The sequence below is a fragment of the Poecilia reticulata genome, chromosome 4 (genome assembly GCF_904066995.2).
Source record: "Poecilia reticulata chromosome 4, P_reticulata-male-v2, whole genome shotgun sequence".
Taxonomy (NCBI): Eukaryota; Metazoa; Chordata; class Actinopteri; order Cyprinodontiformes; family Poeciliidae; genus Poecilia; species Poecilia reticulata.
In genome coordinates, this window is record NC_088833.1 from 30,801,201 (window position 1) to 30,820,042 (window position 18,842).

Consider the following 18,842-nt stretch of genomic DNA (forward strand, 5'->3'; position numbering starts at 1 on the left):
TGTGACAAAATGTGAAAAAATATTGTCGCTGTGTAGCTAACTTTTAAAAAATGTCTCTTAGGTTACGCCAGAGGATGTCAGCTGTAGTCCAAACCCCCTAAAAGTGTTCAGTCCTTCTCATTAATAGTTTGTGTTTAATGTTGTTCAACATTTCTAGGCCTTGATTTGCTTTAACCACCAGCTCAACGCCATCCCTGCCCCGACACCAACAGAACCACTAAAAGTTCCAAAGCTTTCCCGTTGGAGGGGCTCCATTACCACACTGCCCTCTTAAGCATTTGGTAAGTTCATAAATATTAATGGGGTGTGCTCATGTACCATTATACTTTATTAAGAGGAGGAGAAATGTGTGTAAATTTGCTAGTAGAAAGCATTAAACTAAACGAGTTATAATAAAAACTTTGTGGTTCTTTTCATTCTATTAAATGTCCTCCGGCAAATTAAAAATGATCTGACTGAAGACGTGTGCTGAGACAATATCGTGCCCTGGCTTTTCAAATATTTGAGAAGTTCTCTCTTGTTCACCTTCACCCACTGCAGCGTCTGCTTCTTGAGTTTTATGCTTCAGGACATTACCAAGGTTGGACCAGGGAAAACCAGGAGTCTGAGGTAAAAATCTGATTGCACCTCCCTTCCACAAAACCAAGGTTTTCACTTATCACAAAATAATAAGAATTACTTGGTAAGTAACAGGCTAGAAAATGATTTTAACTTTTAAAAACACATCTGAGAAGTTGTCCACCATCTTGCTCATCTTCACCCACTGCAGCGTCTGCTTCTTGAGTTTTATGCTTCAGGACAGGTCTCCAACTGCCACATACCCTTTCCATTTTGTTAATGTTGTAGCGTTTTTGTAAGTTATAATTGTGCTTTATCAATGTTGTGTTTTTGTAATTTGCAATTGCGCTTTCTTAATGTTATGTTTTTGAATTTGTTGAAGTGGTTTGCACCTCAGGGCCACCGCAGATTTGGGTCAAAAAGCCTTTTGAGAACATCAAAGACACCAGCTACATTTCTACTCAATTATGTGGATTTTAAGTAACATTAAAATGTAAAAAAAGAAAATGCAAATTAGCTAATTTTCCTTCTCCAACCAGGCTATGCAGTTTAATTTAATCAAAAATTGATGCTAAAAATGGCAATAGTAAACAGGAAATGGAGCTCAATACAGAGTACAGTTAAGGTGCATTCTTTGTTGGTAGAAAATAAGCTGTTTCAAATGAAATATACAAAATCATTCTCTGGATTAATTTTCCAGTTCTGTCACTCACAGAATTTCAACTGTATTTGTTGGAATTCTGGTGTGTGTGTGTGATCTGTTTTCAGATCAAATCTTTGCTGGGAGCTCTTATGGCAACTACACATTCAGTTTATAAACACAGCGCCAAGGCACAACACGTCATCTTAAGGGACTTTACCATTAAAAGTTAATTCAATCCAGTCATATATAAATTCCAATTAGTAATCTATCAATGCAGTCAAGCTCAGCTTTTTATTCAAATTAGTTAAACAATTTTTGACTATGAAGTGAAAAGAAATTATACATGGTTTCCATTTTGTTTTTACCAATTAACATCTGAAAAGTGTCAGCCCTTTTGATCGGATATCCCCAAATAATCAACTGCCTTTAAAAGACACCACAAATAAATAAATCTCTGACATATTCTTTCATTATTGTAGCAAATAGAAATCATTTTGATCATTCTAACTGACTTGAAACAAGGGAAGGGTCTGATTTAACCGTACTCGGTGAGAGAAAAAGGTGTATGACTTTTTATTGAGCGTATGTAAACTTCTGGACACAAGAGTAACTCAGCTGCAGGGATTTGAACATTTTCAGCCGCACAAGAATCAATCCGACTGAAAACTATCAAAATGTAACAACCTGTGTGAGGTTAGACATTTCAGTAGTGAGACAATAAAACACAGCTCTGTACTAAATCTCCTGAGAGGCAAAACACAAACTTTACTGGAGGATATTTCTGGGCCCTGCGGTCTGATATTTTGAAATATATAGTCATGTGCTACCTCATTAGAAACATGGGGAAATTATTAGCATTTCAACTGCAAACATCAACCTCCACTGACATGTTTTTAATGAATGAGTGAACAAATTGGGAAGTTACTTCCATATCCAACCTCAGTGTTAAAACATGGTTGAAGTAACATTACTGACTAAATCAATACCAATGCATCAAACCATCTATGCTTGTGTAACACAACTCTTCCCGTGACCTTTACCATTCAGTGCCTGTCTCTCATAGATATTGTGGAAATTAAGACCAACACTCAGTGCAATCTGAGGTTTTGCATTATCAAGGCTCTCTTCAAATGACAGGGTGATAATAGCTTAGAATGGAGCTTTACAGTAATCACAGAGGCAATCACTGTATCCATCATTACGGTGATTGCAAGGTAAAGTTTAAAAATACTGCGAACATTACAATTAGTCGTTCTCAATGGGTACTTGCACATTCTTGATTGGCTGACATTGACATTTAATGCTGCATTAGCAACAGTTGAGGAAGGCTTCAAATTCCGGGTGATGAGCTGCGTCTCTGGAAAGGTCTGTATGGGTCCATTCAGCTGATATGGAAGAAACTGTGATGAATCAAAAGTAGGAAAATGAGGCATTTATGAGGGAAGACAGCCTAATTTATCAGTGGACATATTTAGATTAGAACAGAGTCTGCTGCCACCAGGAGGAGGAGCTCACCGCACTTTGTGGTGGGTTTGTTTTAGCCTTTCAGTTTGCTGTTACTAAGGGATCATGCCCAAAATATGTCAAACGGAAGACATAAAGCACATTTTGCTGAATAGCCTTGTCTATGAATTTACATAAACAACGCAGACATGTTCGTCTTCTCAGACACAGTGATGGTTTTTAACATGGGCAAGAAGGTAGTTTCCCAGGGTGGCATTAGAATTGGTTGCCTGGTTCCTCACACAAACAGCAACTTTTAATAAAATATCCTATTATTCAGTTTCTACCATTAGTTACTCACTAAATAAATCACTAACAGGTACTAAGATAATGTAGATATTGAATAACGCTCACCATTTAAGGGGATGCCACACTTGGCATCTTAAACTACATGAAGTTGAAGAGAGTCAGTGGGGAGAAAATATCTGGGTTTCCTCCCAGGTCCTGTTAACTCTACTTCTGCTCATCTGAATTCAGTTGTAAACAGGTGGACAAATGTAAGGAGAGAGGGACAAAAAAATGGATTTAATATATACAGGTAAACTCCTATAATTTTACATCCTGTCATACTGTTGTCATTGTCATGTACAAGACGACCCAATCGATTCCTCAAGCAATACACTGCCAACTTTATTTAGCTAAACCCCTGCAGCTAAGTCTGTCAGGTTGTTGTTATTAATCACTGAGTATCTATGAAACATAAGAGAATGCTTCTATCCTCTGCACTGCAATCCTGTTCCTGGCACACTTAATCTTTCTGGCAGTTATTTGATTATACCTTGGGGCACAAAAAAGTAAGAGAGAGAAACAGAGAGAGTATAAAAAAAAAGTTGAATTAGAATTTGACAGTGGGGGTAAAATGATGGAGAAAGAGGAGACGAAGAGTTGGGAACGCTCAGATAAAGAACGACAGTAACATTGCATGGATCAATAGGGTTTGGGTTCAAAACATTTTGTTTCCTTCCTCTCATCTCCCAGTCTTGGTTTCTTTAATACACATTTTATTTTCTCATTCTGTCTTTCTCCGGTTTCAAATGTTTACATCTGGGTGGTCCTCAGTGACAAACTGAAGCAGTTTGTTCTGCTGTTACAGAATCCCAGTGGCCAAAGCAAGCTGGGAGAAATCAGAGCCGGGTCCCATTACCACTTTAATTAAGGCCATTGTACAAGTGAAAGTGGTGTCATTACTGAGCCAGAGTATTTGGACCTCATCGTTGGTCATTATGTACCACTCTATGAGCTCCACTCTAATATTCACTACAGGACATCCACAAGCTCATGCAATATTCACATAAAGTCCATTCACCATCATTACCACATGGTCCTAAATGCTCAAGAATGACATTTATAAAGATGCACAAGACAACATTTATATAATACTCTGATGGAATGGATCACCATTAGATTGACTCGAGTTCCTTTCCAGCACTGTGGCCAATGTAACAGAGCCATAATGCTGTTCATTTAACAGTTAGTTCAGCATTAAATCATTGGGTATAAAGTGATACAATGATATGTAGACTAGAGCAATTTTTTTAACTCCTGTTTATCTTTTACAACATTTCTAAAATGCATGTTTCCCTGAAGAGGACCTCAAGACCTCATTACTTTTCTTCCACACTTTTATCAAAAATTCTTTGGTTTAGCGTTCCAACAAGAAGGAAAAAGATCTCCTTAGACAAAAGCCTTTTGGACTGAAGTGGAACAGAAATGACATCAGGATAAACCACAAGCACATATCAGAGAACACACCTTCAAATCTATTTATCTTTCCTTCGGCACACATTTATATCTGTATATTTTCCATCCTGGTATGTTGGTTGCAGCTGAATGTGTAAGTGTGGGTATATGAGTATACATGTCTCTGTACATTCCTTTTAAATGAGTCTCAGCCCTTACAGGATCCACCAGCGTATCGAATTAGATGCATGTTGGCCTGTCAGGATGTGTTAGGGCTGCATGACAAGCCAGCACACACAGACTGCGCTGGCACTCAGACGTTTTGCATACACTCAGTCATGTATGCTTTAATTACACTGTCTGCTAGCTGGTGGTGGAGCGCAGCCTACCACCAGCCTACATAATAAGGCACACACCCAAACAATGTAAAATGTGGGAAATATGACCTGCAAACAATTTATAGGCCTTAGAATTCCACTAAACATTCATGAAGACATATATCAATATTTAAAGCAGACACTGCTTTAAGTATGATGTGAAAAGAGTCAATGTTTCCAGAACCAGACCGAAGAGTAGAGGAGACTGGGACATTTACTGCTACTGGTCTTAGTCTGTGGAATAACTTACCCTTTAACATTAGGTCTACACATAGTCTGGAACACTTCAAATCATTCTTTGGCATTTACATAAGACATTGCCATTTACCTGTACTGTCTGTTTAATTTATTGAGTTTCATTTTATGTGTTTTTATGAATACTGTACAGTATGTTGGTGCAGTTATTTGTTTTTAAATAAAATTGACATTGACTAGATACAATTTGCTGAGCTTTCTTAGATACATTTCTCTAAATTGGCATTATGAACTGAATTGCACTATACAGCATTATAACCAGAGTTAAGGATGGTCTGTAACTCAATCTGTCCACATGTTTGGATTGTACTGGAATGACTGGGAGTACGTGATATGAACTGGGGCTTCTAATGGACTAGAGATGGCACTTGTTGTTCTTTGGCACCTGAACTGAAGCAAAGGGACAAATAATCTACAGCTATCGATGCCATCATGGGCAACATTAAAAACTATCTCAACTCTCAACTTTGCCCAGTTAACAACATTTCACTTGGATCTGTGACTGTATCATTTCCCCCATTTCCATCCATTTTTTTGTTTTTGTTTTCTCTGAACACTAAATAGTGTCAGGTGCCTTGGAATCTGGGATTACTGTTCTTTATCCATCTAACCACATTGGAGTAGGTAAGTCCAGAATGCACAGATTAATTTAGGAAAATGTTATTTTGAGACATTTATATTTAGCAAAACAGCCATAAAAAGAGGTATCTAAAAGGAAGTTATGCCTTTCCACATCATTTAATTGTAGTGTCCTTCTTGTTATGGTAAAATATTTATTTTGCATATCAACCTAGCTACTAAGCTCCCCCCAATGAGTCTGTAATAGAGAGATCAGAGAAACAGATAAGGCAGGTGATTCAAAGCTGCCAAATGAGAATTTCCTCTGTTAACCTGTGTTTCCATTTATGCTTTAGTCCAACTGATAAGCAAACGTAATGGAACATGCATCAATATTTCCTAAATCCCAGATCTATCTACTTATCGCTTTATTATCTGAGGACCAAAATAGCTTCAAAAATCCCAGAAAATTATAAATCTTTAGGCTACAGAGAGAAATATGAAGCAAGGAAGCAGATGTTACCAAAAAGACCGTGCTGCAATTGTTATTTCTGTAGATATTGGCGCTAGCGCCCAATATCTACCTGTTATCCTGTAAACACCTCCCGGGGGGCGATATTGTGATTTTCTGAACGTTTGCTTTTAGAAAATGATTTCCCTAGTTCAATAAAACAAAGGCTCAGTAAGTATATGATATTGAATTAAACTGGTTCAGTGGGAAGATTAGTGTTCTCGCCATCTGTGCCGCTGGTAGAGGTCCTTAACCCCAGACTGCCTCCAGATCTGCTTTATCGCTGTAAGAATGTGGGAACATTTGTGAATGCGATTTGGAAACCAAGACTCTAGTGTGACCAGAAGAACACACTATAAATTTAGTCAATTTACAATACATAAAGAAAGAATTTATCTTCCATCCCCACATTCCAGAGTGTGTGGGAGTGTGATCTGAAACAAATAGGTGCTCTGCCGCTAACAGTACTAAATCCTGTATTCCATTGAACTGAACAGCTGTTTAGGGTATTTTTTTGTACAATTATGTGTGAAAGAGGTAAACTAGTAATCCATCCATCCATCCATCCATCCATCCATCCATCCATCCATCCATCCATCCATCCATCCATCCATCCATCCATCCATCCATCCATCCATCCATCCATCCATCCATCCATCCATCCAATGGATCAGGGACTTAAGGTGGCGCCGTAAAATCCAAGCAATAACGTGACTTACATGTCTGTTGTCACCCATCACCTCCCCCTTTACTCGCACTCGGAGATCCAGACATGCGCAGTGGTTTCCTCTGAGCGGGAGGAAATGTCTCTCTAATCGTCAGCAATAAAATAGCGCTGCATAAATCATAGATATGTCGACATGAAAAATCAGCAGCGCTTCGCTTTCACAGACGGCGGGACTTCGTCCAACTTTTAGCATCACTTGGAAGGAAAGCTTAAAGAAAGGTAAGCTATGTGAACGTGATGCTAGCAAAGCTAGCTGTACGGAGACACATGTTGCATCTGCGATGAAAAAAAGTTGTCACTCATGCGCTGAATTATTGTGCGGAGATTTTGACTGAGGTGTCGCATATATGGTACAACGCTGTGACCAAAGTCTGCTGTAAATTGATATAACATTCACAAATGATCCGATTCTTGTGGACGGATATTTACTTAGTTCTAAAGGACTGAAGCCTCACTGAGAGCCGTTCTTTGTTTTTGTGATGCTCTGCGTGTATACACTGCAGCAGATATTATTTTATTTCATTAAAATATATATATTTATTTAATTGACGAATAAATAAAAGAACGCAGAGCATTCTCATTGCTCTTTGTTTTTGTCTCCTGTCATGGTGGCAGACGTTGCAGCAGGAGGGAGGAGGAGAACACTCATGGTGCTCCTTCTGCTTGGTTACTTCTTGCTTGTTGCGTCTTGGACAGTGTTCATAGTTGCATGTTGTTTACCGTTAATTGCTATGTTTAATGGTGGTTCCTGACATGGGCAATATGGGCAACCGCCCAGGGCGGGATCTTTTTAGGGATGGCAGGAGACCTCTGCGGATTGCAGTACAGAGATGAGAACATTGCAGAATGAAGAAGAGTCTGAATTGATACTGGTTAAATTTATTTCAGCTCTAAGTATTTAATATCTAGGTGTTTTATGGGAATGTGGGCCTTTCAGATCAATTTGAGAACAAATTTTGATAGGTGCACTTAATTTTATTGTGTCATGTAGAGCGGGGAGCTGGTCTTGGTCTTGACTTGGCCTCGGGTTAGATGGTCTTGACTACAACACTGCTATATGGCTCCTTGGTTGCATATCCTCCCTCAGTTTTCTGTTGGTTTTCTTTCAAAATAAAAGCCACTAGTGGCAAAAAAGTGAAGTTCATGCTGTTAGGACAGGAGACAAGATGTTTCCATCCCTGAAATTATGATGCATAGAATCACGTAGTCTAAACTATGTTACAGATAGTAAACACAACATGCTTTATCTGTGGCATTGTTCATTAAAATGGCACATTACTGATGTATTAAAATTAAATACGATCGGTACACTTAATGACATTCGCGATCAGGTAATATATTCAACAAGTACTTTTACTTTTAATACTTAAGTATTTTTAAAAGCTAGTACTTTTTTACTTTTACTTAAGTACAAATGTTAATGTGGTACTTTTACTTTTACTTGAGTACATTTTTGTCTGTGCATTTGTACTTTTACTTAAGTACATATTTTGAGCACTTTCTCCACCACTGGAGAGCAGCCAGTAGTGATGAAGACTAATGACTGGGCAGTCAACTGAAAAATAATCCTATAAAAGAGTTCACACTTTTTCACAATTTTTTATGCACAGATTAAGATTGATTTGCTCTCACACCAAGAAAGAATCAGCTGAGGCACAATCAGAAATAAAGTAGGATAATATATTTTAATTATGTCAAATAGTTCTCTGAAAAGTTCACATAAACATATCTGCATTGATTTATGTAAGCCTGTTGAACTCTGGAGAAACTACCCTTGGCTGAAGTCTAGTGGTCTGTTCTGTCTCAACTGGTCACTGTGATCTATGTAGAGCTAGCTAACTGGTGGCACACACCATTTTAATCACTACATTCACATCCTTATTAACTAAGCTGTATATAAAGGCTTAAGAAGTGTTAAAAATACCTAAGTACTAAACAAAAGACCAAACAGCCAAAGGAAGGAGAGATGAACTTACAAAAACAGAAAATAAGCTGTAAGGTAGAAACAGACATTTGGGGAAACAATGGAACTTATTTTCATTCTGCCAAACATTAAAGAGGAATGATATTAAATTACAAGTGTGACCTGTCCTTTATTTGTTTTTCTTTGCAGTGCCTCAGATTTGGAACCATTTTGTGTATATGAACGGCTGTCTGACACTGAGGAGCTTTGTAGGGCCTTACAATGGGCTTTTGACAGTATTAAAGGTGTTAGACTGAGCCCATTATGGAGGTTGCCAGCTTTTCACTTGATCCTCCTCTGAGTCGTCCTTCTGGAAAGTTCTATAAAATTAAACGTGGCTCCCTAAAATCCTTTTCCAGTAAGCAACTCGGCTCGTCATCTTCACCAACGGATGAGTTACGTGAAAATTAAGAAAATTAAACCTGGAGATGTATTTCTTATTAATTTAGTGCAGTGCGCCGCAGCAAATGGAATATAACGCAGAAAAACTGTTAAAGAACAACTCAAAACCACTTGTATTTTTTTTATGGCTCTGTGTCTGCTACGCTAAAAAGAGACTCGTTGCCATAGCAATTGACTGACAGCAACTCCACTAGTGTATCAGGATTCAACAAAAAATGCATAAAATGTTTCAAATACAAAGAACATAATAGAATCATTGGCTTTGAAGTCATTCTTACTTGTGAATAGAATGTAGTTACAGTGGACTTTCCATGCATAATTTAGAGTGTGGTCTGCTCTAGTCTGGTCTATTGACCACTTTGCACTCACTCTTCTGTGATGCTTCATTCTCCCGTATACCTTTCTAGTATTTTTCAGTTTCTCTTCTTGGTGGCTTGGCTCATGTGTGATTACCCTAACATTGGGAGTACTCTTCATCTAGTCCAGTGGAGACATTGACCTGTTTATTCTTTTGGCTTCTGTCTCTTGGAATCTTTTCTTGGCAGTCTTGGAATCTGTTTGTATTTCTAAGGTATTCTTTAACTGAATTCACCCCTCTGGGGTTTATGAAGGGTGAATCACAGATTTATATCCTTGTTTATGTGTGTGTGTTTGGTTTATTTTTTCAAATGCGATCCTTCAAAGTAGGTGAATTGACCTCAGTTAAGATGGGGAGTCAAGATGGGAAGTGTTTCTGTGTACTTGTGTGTTGTTTGTGTGAGTCCTCCCTGGTGTTCCCACCGTTAGTAGCTGTTAATAGTTGTTTTTGGCCTGACAGCAGAAGAGCTGGAAGCAGCTGTAATATACATCCATCGTTTCTCATCAGCTTCAGACTTCCAGAATGACTGGTAGCACCGTCAGGTATTCACTGCCACCAAACAAGACTCAATTTAGTGTGTTTTTATAGCCAAGACACGCTGCATGAGGAATGCCAAATGCCACTGTAAAATTGATGTAATAAAATGGTATATCAGCTAGAAGAAAAAAAAAACACAAGATCAAGCCTCAATGGGTTCCAGTAGTACCTGTTAGATAAAACTGCTGTGACATTTGTGTGTCCTTTCAAAAAAATGCACTAAATCATCATGTTCACTGGTGCGTGTATAATGCTAGTTGCATCGCTCTTCCTGCACTGGGACTTCTGAGTACAAAATATGTCAGAGCAGTTCATTCATAATGTAGACTGCAACATATCTCTGCAAAAGGAACATCTTAGAGATCCGCAGTTTCATAGTTGATAGATCAAACTAGATGAAGTGTTAATTACTAAGGAGAATTACAACCACATTCTGAACCTCACTCACACAACAATACAAAATCAAAGTGAATATGTGTTCTTGAAAAAAAAAACATTATAATAAAAGGCTTACAGCAATTCTTTAACCCTTCACACAGATATTTTCAACAAGAAAATGGACTGAGCTTCATCATCACCATCATTTGTATTTTCTTCAATGTCGTTGTGATCACTATGAAAAAACACAAGTAAGATCCGAAACTACTTCTGGAAAAACAAATAAAGCTGCTAAGTGAACTGACCTGCACGCATAAGCAGCAGGTAAAAAAGAGGCACTTGTTTTATTCAGGAATGGAAGTTTTAAACCAGGACAGTGAACGGCCATCTGGCTGGAGCATTCCACCAATTAACCATTAGTACATGTGCCTTATTAGTTGAATTAAAATTACTTTTGTTCTGAAAGTTGTTTTTTGGGGGGGTGGAGGGGTTCTTTATTTAAGAGTAGGGTTGGAAGGAATTTGCACATTCTTATCCTTCATTTTAATCTTTCTTCAAAGTTGAACTCTTTTGGGAATTTTGGAATAATTATTAGTAAAACCTGCCAAAGGGTTTCCTATTCAGCCTTAACATAGACAAGAATCTGTCCCTAGAGTAAAGTACATGTTTGTGTAAAACTGTAGATAACATCTAAAGCAAAATGAAGTGATGATATAATGCTTTTGTGAATTAACTTGCATAGATTTTTTATCTTTTGCTAAACATCGGTACATTTTTTCCTCACGACTCTGTTTCTATGACTGTAGTTCAACAGCTGAATGAGCAGCTTGTTACATAGTTTTACCTGGTAAATATGCACTCTGTCCCACACACCCGGTTCAGTTTAAGTTAACCCGAGTGCGGCTTGCTCTAATGCTGGTGCGCTTTAGGTTGGTAACAGAACTCCTTAGTGTGTTAAGAGTGTGAAGATCAGAGAAGTTGAAATGGACGATGCATTGTGGGTTACGAAGAGGTTCACGCAAGAAATAATGCATTCATTTTTACCAACTGACAAAAAAAAATAAAATTATATGAAAAAGAGAGCTTTTTGAGGAGGTGGACCACCAGGAGGAAGTGGACAGGTGTGTTAGGACTAGATGAAGTGGATGGTGTACAGAGGGGCAGTGTTATGCGTTTTCCAGGCACATAGTGCTATTTTATATATGTCAACTTATGTTGTTATAAAAAATGCTTTATCAAATATGATTTAAAAGAAATTATTATTATATTATAATTTAATACCTTGAAATTGGGCCTCCGTCTCTTTAGAAACTCCTGCTCTTTCTGAAACTCTGCCTTCAGGAAGTCCTCACAACATGGCTCCTCTATCAACGCATTAACAACATTTTTCCAGCGTATCACTTATACGTAGCTTGTATAATGAGCTCAACAGATGTGCAGTTCCACCAGATGTTTGCTAATTGCTGCTGGCTAGTCTGAAGGAGCTGAGTGGTGGAGTCAGAGGGGAGGGCTGCTCTGTGAGGCAGTCGGTGTCTTCTGTGTCTTGAAGCTTTCTGTCCACCCAGATGTTTATTAGATTAAAGGATTTCTCAAACATGCATGAAAGAAGACAACACTCCAGGTATGTTTTTGATGATGGAATAACATTATAAAATGATGTAAAGCTTATATTGGTACTGCTATATATTTCTATTATTGATTGGTTGAAATTGTGAATTTGTTTTATTGTATATGAATACTGGTATAGTTTTTGAATAAGGGTTGATATTTTAGTAGTCAACGTTAATTTTTTTGTTCAAACGTTAGGGTTGTAAGAGTGTGTTTTTGTAGCTCACACTGTAGCTGTACGTACATTTCTGATGGTGGAACTCAGGGTTTACTTCCAATAAACCTCACTGCTCATCAGTAAAGCCACAATCCTTCATTTTGGGGGTTCTGCTACAATAACTTTAAGTCTCATTTAAGTTTATCAGTAGGGCTGGTATCAGTCCTCATCTGGTTCCTGCTAAATATTGAACTATGCATGCTGAAAGTAAACATATGCAGACATTCAAGGGTCTATGCAAGGTTATAATTATGTCACGTCATCTTGAAAACATCCCATAACTGAAGGATAGAAAGAGGGGCATGTTAGAAAATGTTAGAAAGCCAGAGACACAGAAAATTCACTTTGGGGGAATAGAAATGACCTGATGCTGTCTCTAGGCTGCTAGCTTGGACTGAGCACCATAGCACTGCTTCCAGAACCACCTGTCCCCAGCAGCTAACACAGACACTTCCTCTTTGATTAGCATCACAATTTGAAGTTAGATTCACAGCTTTCGTGTTTCACCTGTTGTTACTGAGCCTTGCAACAGGCCTACAACTGTTTCTGGTATGGGTTCTTCAAAGATGCAAAAGGTACGAGGCCAAAAGAATGCTGCCACCTTCGTCCCTACCTGTCTGGAGGACTGCAGCTGTCTCTATCTGTAGAGTGCGGCAGGAATAGCCTGTGGTATAAACACAGCACTTGCCAAAGTCAAGTTGAAGATCCCACTGACTTAATATTTCACTATCCCTACCTGAACCTGAAAGTTGCCCTAAAACATGTAGCTGCAAAGATGAGCTCTTGTCAGATATTCCTCTCACACCTCAGTGCCCTGCCTGAGTTTTTCCCTCCAGAGCCCCAAAGCCAATGCATCTGCCTGATGACACATGTCAGAAATGACACCCACGTTGCACCGACGGGAGAGAATTTTACTTCCAGATTTCTGCACGCAGAGGTGAGAACACACAGACTGAAGGACATTCGAGAATTTGCACGCAATCCCAATGAGGAAGAAATAGTTGCACATCTGGCCTCATAATGCCATTACTTCACTGTCATTTTTAGAAGAACATGTTTTTGTGCACAACTCAATTGAATTTAACAAGCTGACCCTATAAGGTACCGATAAGACATAATGGTATTTTTTCACGATGGCTCAACAACAACTTTGTGCAACAAACTTTAGTTGCTAGAGGTGCATAACCACATTACGAAGGAGAACACTGACAAAATGAGAGAAACAGATGTTAAATATAGAACAAATACTGTTCAGTGAACCGCATTTCATTTCTGAACTCCACAGAGCTGCTACTGTACACAACATGTGGCGCTCTCACAACACATTACCAACTCAACAACTTTGTTTGCTCAGCATATGAGGATGAATGGAAGCAATTACAGATGCGGCAGATTATGTATTGTAATCTGCATTATCACCATAGAACAAAGAGCCCTAAAGGTGCTCATATGGTTAAAGTCACATCGATGTGCTTTGAGAAATGATCTTACTTTGTACACACACTGTGGCCTTATGTTGAGTACAGTCATCTCTGTTGTTTCAATATTCAAGGTTCAATGTAAACTTTATTATTCCAACTAAGGGAAATTTAAGTGGCCCCACATTGCACATATCATAAAGATACATAATGTGAAACAAATTACAGAACTGACAATAGCTATAACACAATCTGGACATAGCGAAAATACCAAGGAATAAAATAACAATGATAACCCTTGTGACAAAATAATGTACATAAGTATATTTTAAATAGGCTGCATTTTTCTGAAATACATTTTTAATGTTATCAAGTAGATGTACCTGTGTTTTAAAAAATGTATTAATTTTACATTTGTAATTTAATCTTAATGTCTCTAATATTCTTAAATAAATATTTTTGTACACTTGATAAAAATATATTTTTCTGAAGTATACTTTAAATTATGATTAAGTATATTATTAAAATTATATTTTTGTACAAATATGCTGTGTTTGTACAAATGTATATCTTAAATGCACATTTTTAAAATATGTTACACATATATATTTTGTTTTTCTGAAATTGTACTTTATGTATTACTTTCAAATAGATTTTGTATGTAAATAAAACAAATCTCATAATGGATTTACTGTAACAGATGTAATATTACATTTTTTCACCTTCAAACTCTTTCAAAATTGTTTAATAAAGTAATAAATAATTGTGTCCATGGCTGAGAGCATCAAACAAGTTTTAGTGACAGAGGTTCTACAGCAAAACCTTTACTGGTCTTTAACATTAACTGTAGAAGCCTCTTCAGTTTTACATCTCTCCAAACTACTAAATACCTAATTTTTCAAAAGTATAACGATTATGAATTTAGAAAACACAATTTAAATGTAATTCTTTCAAAAAATGGCATACTTATGTCTTACTAATTAATAGTACATTAAAAGTTATATACTTACAGTGTACAAAGTATTAAGTAGTTCCACTTTAGCATGTAACTGTACAATTGATTCACCTCAAAGTGTAATTTTCTACTATTTATTTACGACTAAAATATATTAAATACAAATTGTATATACAACTGTATATGTACAAAAAGAAAATATATGTAGAGCTGAATATAAATTTTGTACTTGTATAGCAGCATCTGTTTTCATGTATTTCAGAAATTATTTTCCCTTGGATTTTGTTCTAGATTCACATTAACTTTCATAAAATATGTATGTTACAAAAATCTTGATGAGGAGGACTCCGTCATACCCTGAAAATGTGTAACACATAAAGCATCACAACATGTCTGACTGCTCTGCCGTTTCTTTTAGCCAAGTAAAACCTGAGCCGTTTTTGCTCTTAGGGTTTTTTGTGGACTGGAAAAGCAAGATAAAATATAACATGAAAACTGTTTCACTGTGATGGTGGTCCCGCAAGCCCAAAATGCAGAAATAGAGAAATCAATACTTTAACCAACCAAAACATTGTCAGAAGGTAAACAGCCAAGAAAAAAAAAAAAAAAACCTTGAATTTCCCCTCCAGCTTCCTCACTGATAATTCCTACAAATTCAGATATGAGGGAAATTGGATTCTTCCAATTTTTAACGATGTCAATGAGTTCAATTGCTGCTAAGTTTATGGTAATCTTTGCCTGCAGGAATCTTTTTAACAGAACATGTTTATGTATCAAACTATTAATTTGGGTTTTTAAATAAGCCTGGACTTTATCCTCACTGCTTTTTGTTGTTATAATGCTGTTAGGAAGCCTTACAGGCAGATAAACATCATGAAGATCTCTTACATTAATTAAGCTCCTAGTTGCCGGTTGAACCAGGAGTTCCACATTTGAGTGGGTTGACATTTCTGGGAAAAAAATACAAAAAAAACAAATCTCTATTTTTCTAGCCCCAGGTAGTGCAACAAACATCCATAATGCATTTTTAATAGAAGCGAATAGGGCCATGAATAATTTCTACTCTCTAAGATGCATATTTGTTGCTCGCAGAGACAAGATCCAAATTGCACTGTGTCAAACTGGGTTTGTAAATGATTTTAACATCTAAAATAGCACTATTAGTTTTACAAGCTGCAGATGGTGATTGTCACATTCAATCCTCAGGAAGTTAGTTAACTGCACTTTCAACGTATGTCTTTTGCTGCTACTCTGAAGTTAAACACACGTTTTCTTCCCTGAATGTAACAAAAAACTATTGAATTGACCATGCACATGCACTGACAAAGCTTTGGTCAGACTGGTTCCAATGAAATATGTGCAACTATGATTGAAATCTGTGTCTTCCTCCACTAGCATTGGCACCTAGAGAGTCAATTTTGCAGCAATTCACTTGGTTATGAACATGCACTGACAAACATTTTGTATTTTCAGTGAAACTGCAGTATCAGTGAGTGTGGCTTAAAATGTCATGTAGGATTGATGTGTATGCAACAGTCTAACTTAGTGAAGTCCTCCTCTCTGAATCATCAGAAATGTGTGCAAAACTCAGAATTCTGCTAATGTTGAAAAAATGTTGCATTTAAAATCCCAATGAGAATATGTTTGTTTATGCAATGAGTCATTAAAAATTATGGTATAATGAATATAAACAAGCGACAAGTATTCATAATTCAGTCATGGAGCCAGATCTCATCATATATCAGCCAATCAGAGGAGACGTTGGCGTTTTATTCAGACAATGGAGCAACATGTCCCGCCTACTGGGGAGCATATGCAGCGTTATGGGGAAACTGCAGTGGGTGATTTTACAGAAGAGTTCTAGATTCAACACTTTCACATGCCAAACTCAATACACTGACACATTGTGATGAAGTGAGCAATGCTGAGGGCTCTGGTGGAGCTCCAAGGAGGACAGTGTCTACAAATAAGAGTGTTGCTGCTGTTTACAAACTGGTGTGATGTGAAAAGAAGTGTTTTGTATTGCAACCTCAATAACCACATCACCCAAGCACAAAAACCTTTTATCAAAAAATGTGAGATTTTTTGAAATTGTCGCATTTCCACCGAACAAATTTATTTTCAGAACTCAAATTAAAGCAGTGCTCACTTTGGAAACAAACTCAGTTAGCGTTGGACATCACTTCACGTAAGACGTACGCCGCAATATTTCCATTAATCTAGAAATGGCACCACAAACTGAAAACAATCCAATAGGTCAATGAAACGTGAAGACAGTAGATGCTTTAGGTTACACGTACCTCTGTACTCCCTGCTTTGGTCTGCTCAAAGGCGAATTCCACGGTAGGAACAGCCAGCTCATTGGCAAAGAAACTCACATCTCCAGGCAGCTGAAAGGAACTCACGTTGGGTCCAGGACAGTTTCCTCCACGGATGCAACTCAGCAACTGTCTCTAGAAGTATGAGAAAAAACACTGGAGAATCAACTTGATGGGGAAAATAAAACAGCTCCATGGAAGAAACCATAACGTGCAAAGGTTATTTGTGCTGGATTATGATTCTTGACTGAACTGTGACAATGTGAGACCTGTAATGATGCAAATATTTTTTTTAGACTGGACTTGGAGAGTGGGTTGTTTCTTTGTCATCTCTGGCAACAACAAACTGATAAAACTTCTCACTCTGACTGCTGTCGGTACCTACAGCTGACAGGAGATACAACAAAACACCATACCATACCAACTTTATTTATAAAGCACTTTAAAACAACCATAGCTGATACAAAGTGCTGTACATTAAAACACAACATAACAAAAAAATTAAAATAAAAAAAATAAAAAACTCTTACAGTTTAAAAACAAACAAACATACAATTTAAAACTAGATCCTGCTGGAGTTGAAAGCCAAATAAAATAAATGGGTTTTAAGACGAGCTTTAAAAGTGGACAGTGAAGGGGCCTCTCTGACCTGCAAAGGCAAGTCGTTCCATAACTTTGGGCCAATGACAGAGAAGCTCTGTCCCCTCTGAGCTTCCTTCTGGATCTCAGTACCTCCAAGAGCAGCTGATCTGCTGACCTGAGAGAACGATAAGGTACGTAGGGGTGAAGAAGCTCAGAGAGGTAAGCCGGGGCAAGATTATGCAGTGATTTAAAAACAAACATAAGAATTTTAAAATGAATCCTAAAAAATACAGGCAGCCAGTGAAGTGAGGCCAGGACAGGGGTCACATGTTCCCTCTTTTGAGTTCCTGTCAAAAGTCGTGCAGCAGCATCTGAACCAACTGCAGACGTGAGAGCAGCGACTGACTGACTCCCAGATAAAGTGAGTTACAGTAATCCAATCGAGTCAAAATAAAAGCATGAATCACTGTTTCAAAATGCTGCCTGGAAAAAAAAGATTTCACTGACGCCAATCGCCTTAAATGATAAAAGCTGGACTTAACCACGGCTCTGATTTGGCTGTCCAATTTAAAATAACTGTCCACCTTAAAACCAAGATCTGTAATAACAGGTTTAAAATATATACCTCCAAGGGTCCCAGGTCAACAGAGGAGGACTCACAGGAGCCACTGGGTCCAAACACAACACTACAGAGCCTACACATCACACAGGAGGCTTTTAGTACATAGAATACATACAATAAAGAAAAGGTCAGCAGTGCTAGACTGGATTCTTTCTTTTCACGTTTTCTTTGTCCAATTAGGAATGCATCACACAAAAGCAGCATTTTGCACATTCTGACACTTCTGTCAGGCTAAACACAGATTAGCCTGACATAAGTCCTTCTGTCAGGCTAATCTGTGTTTCAGTTAACTTGGAACAAAATGAAAAACCAAACAAAAAAAAAACAAAACCTAAGAATAACTGATAAAGAAATGTGGCATTGTAATTAATAAGTGAGTGCTTCAGAAGCTTGTCCAAATGTTATTCCATGTCTGCCACTGAAGTTGTGACATTGATTACAACAATGGTCTTTACGTTTGAAACATTTTACAATCGTACAACTTTTTTATTAAATATTTTTTGCAACATAATTGTATTTGTTAAAAAAAAAGGGACTGACTTAACGGGTCTTAAATGAGAATTTATTCTCAATCAGTTTAATTAAATGTTAAATCAATAAAATAAAATATATATTTTTAAAACCACTGCAATAGAAGTGGTTTTATGTATTTCTGAAATGTTTTTCCAGCTG

At 37.5% G+C, this 18,842-nt stretch overlaps 1 protein-coding gene across 2 annotated transcripts in view; it reads right to left on the reverse strand.

The window, feature by feature from the left end:
* Positions 1 to 18,842, reverse strand: part of naaladl2 (N-acetylated alpha-linked acidic dipeptidase like 2) — a 416,483-nt gene that overhangs the window by 75,186 nt on the left and 322,455 nt on the right. For both annotated transcript variants that reach the window (XM_017304561.2, XM_008407820.3), the window contains one exon: positions 16,949 to 17,101. In XM_017304561.2, coding sequence (XP_017160050.1) covers positions 16,949 to 17,101 — 153 coding nt within the window. The remainder of the gene's footprint in view (positions 1 to 16,948; positions 17,102 to 18,842) is intronic.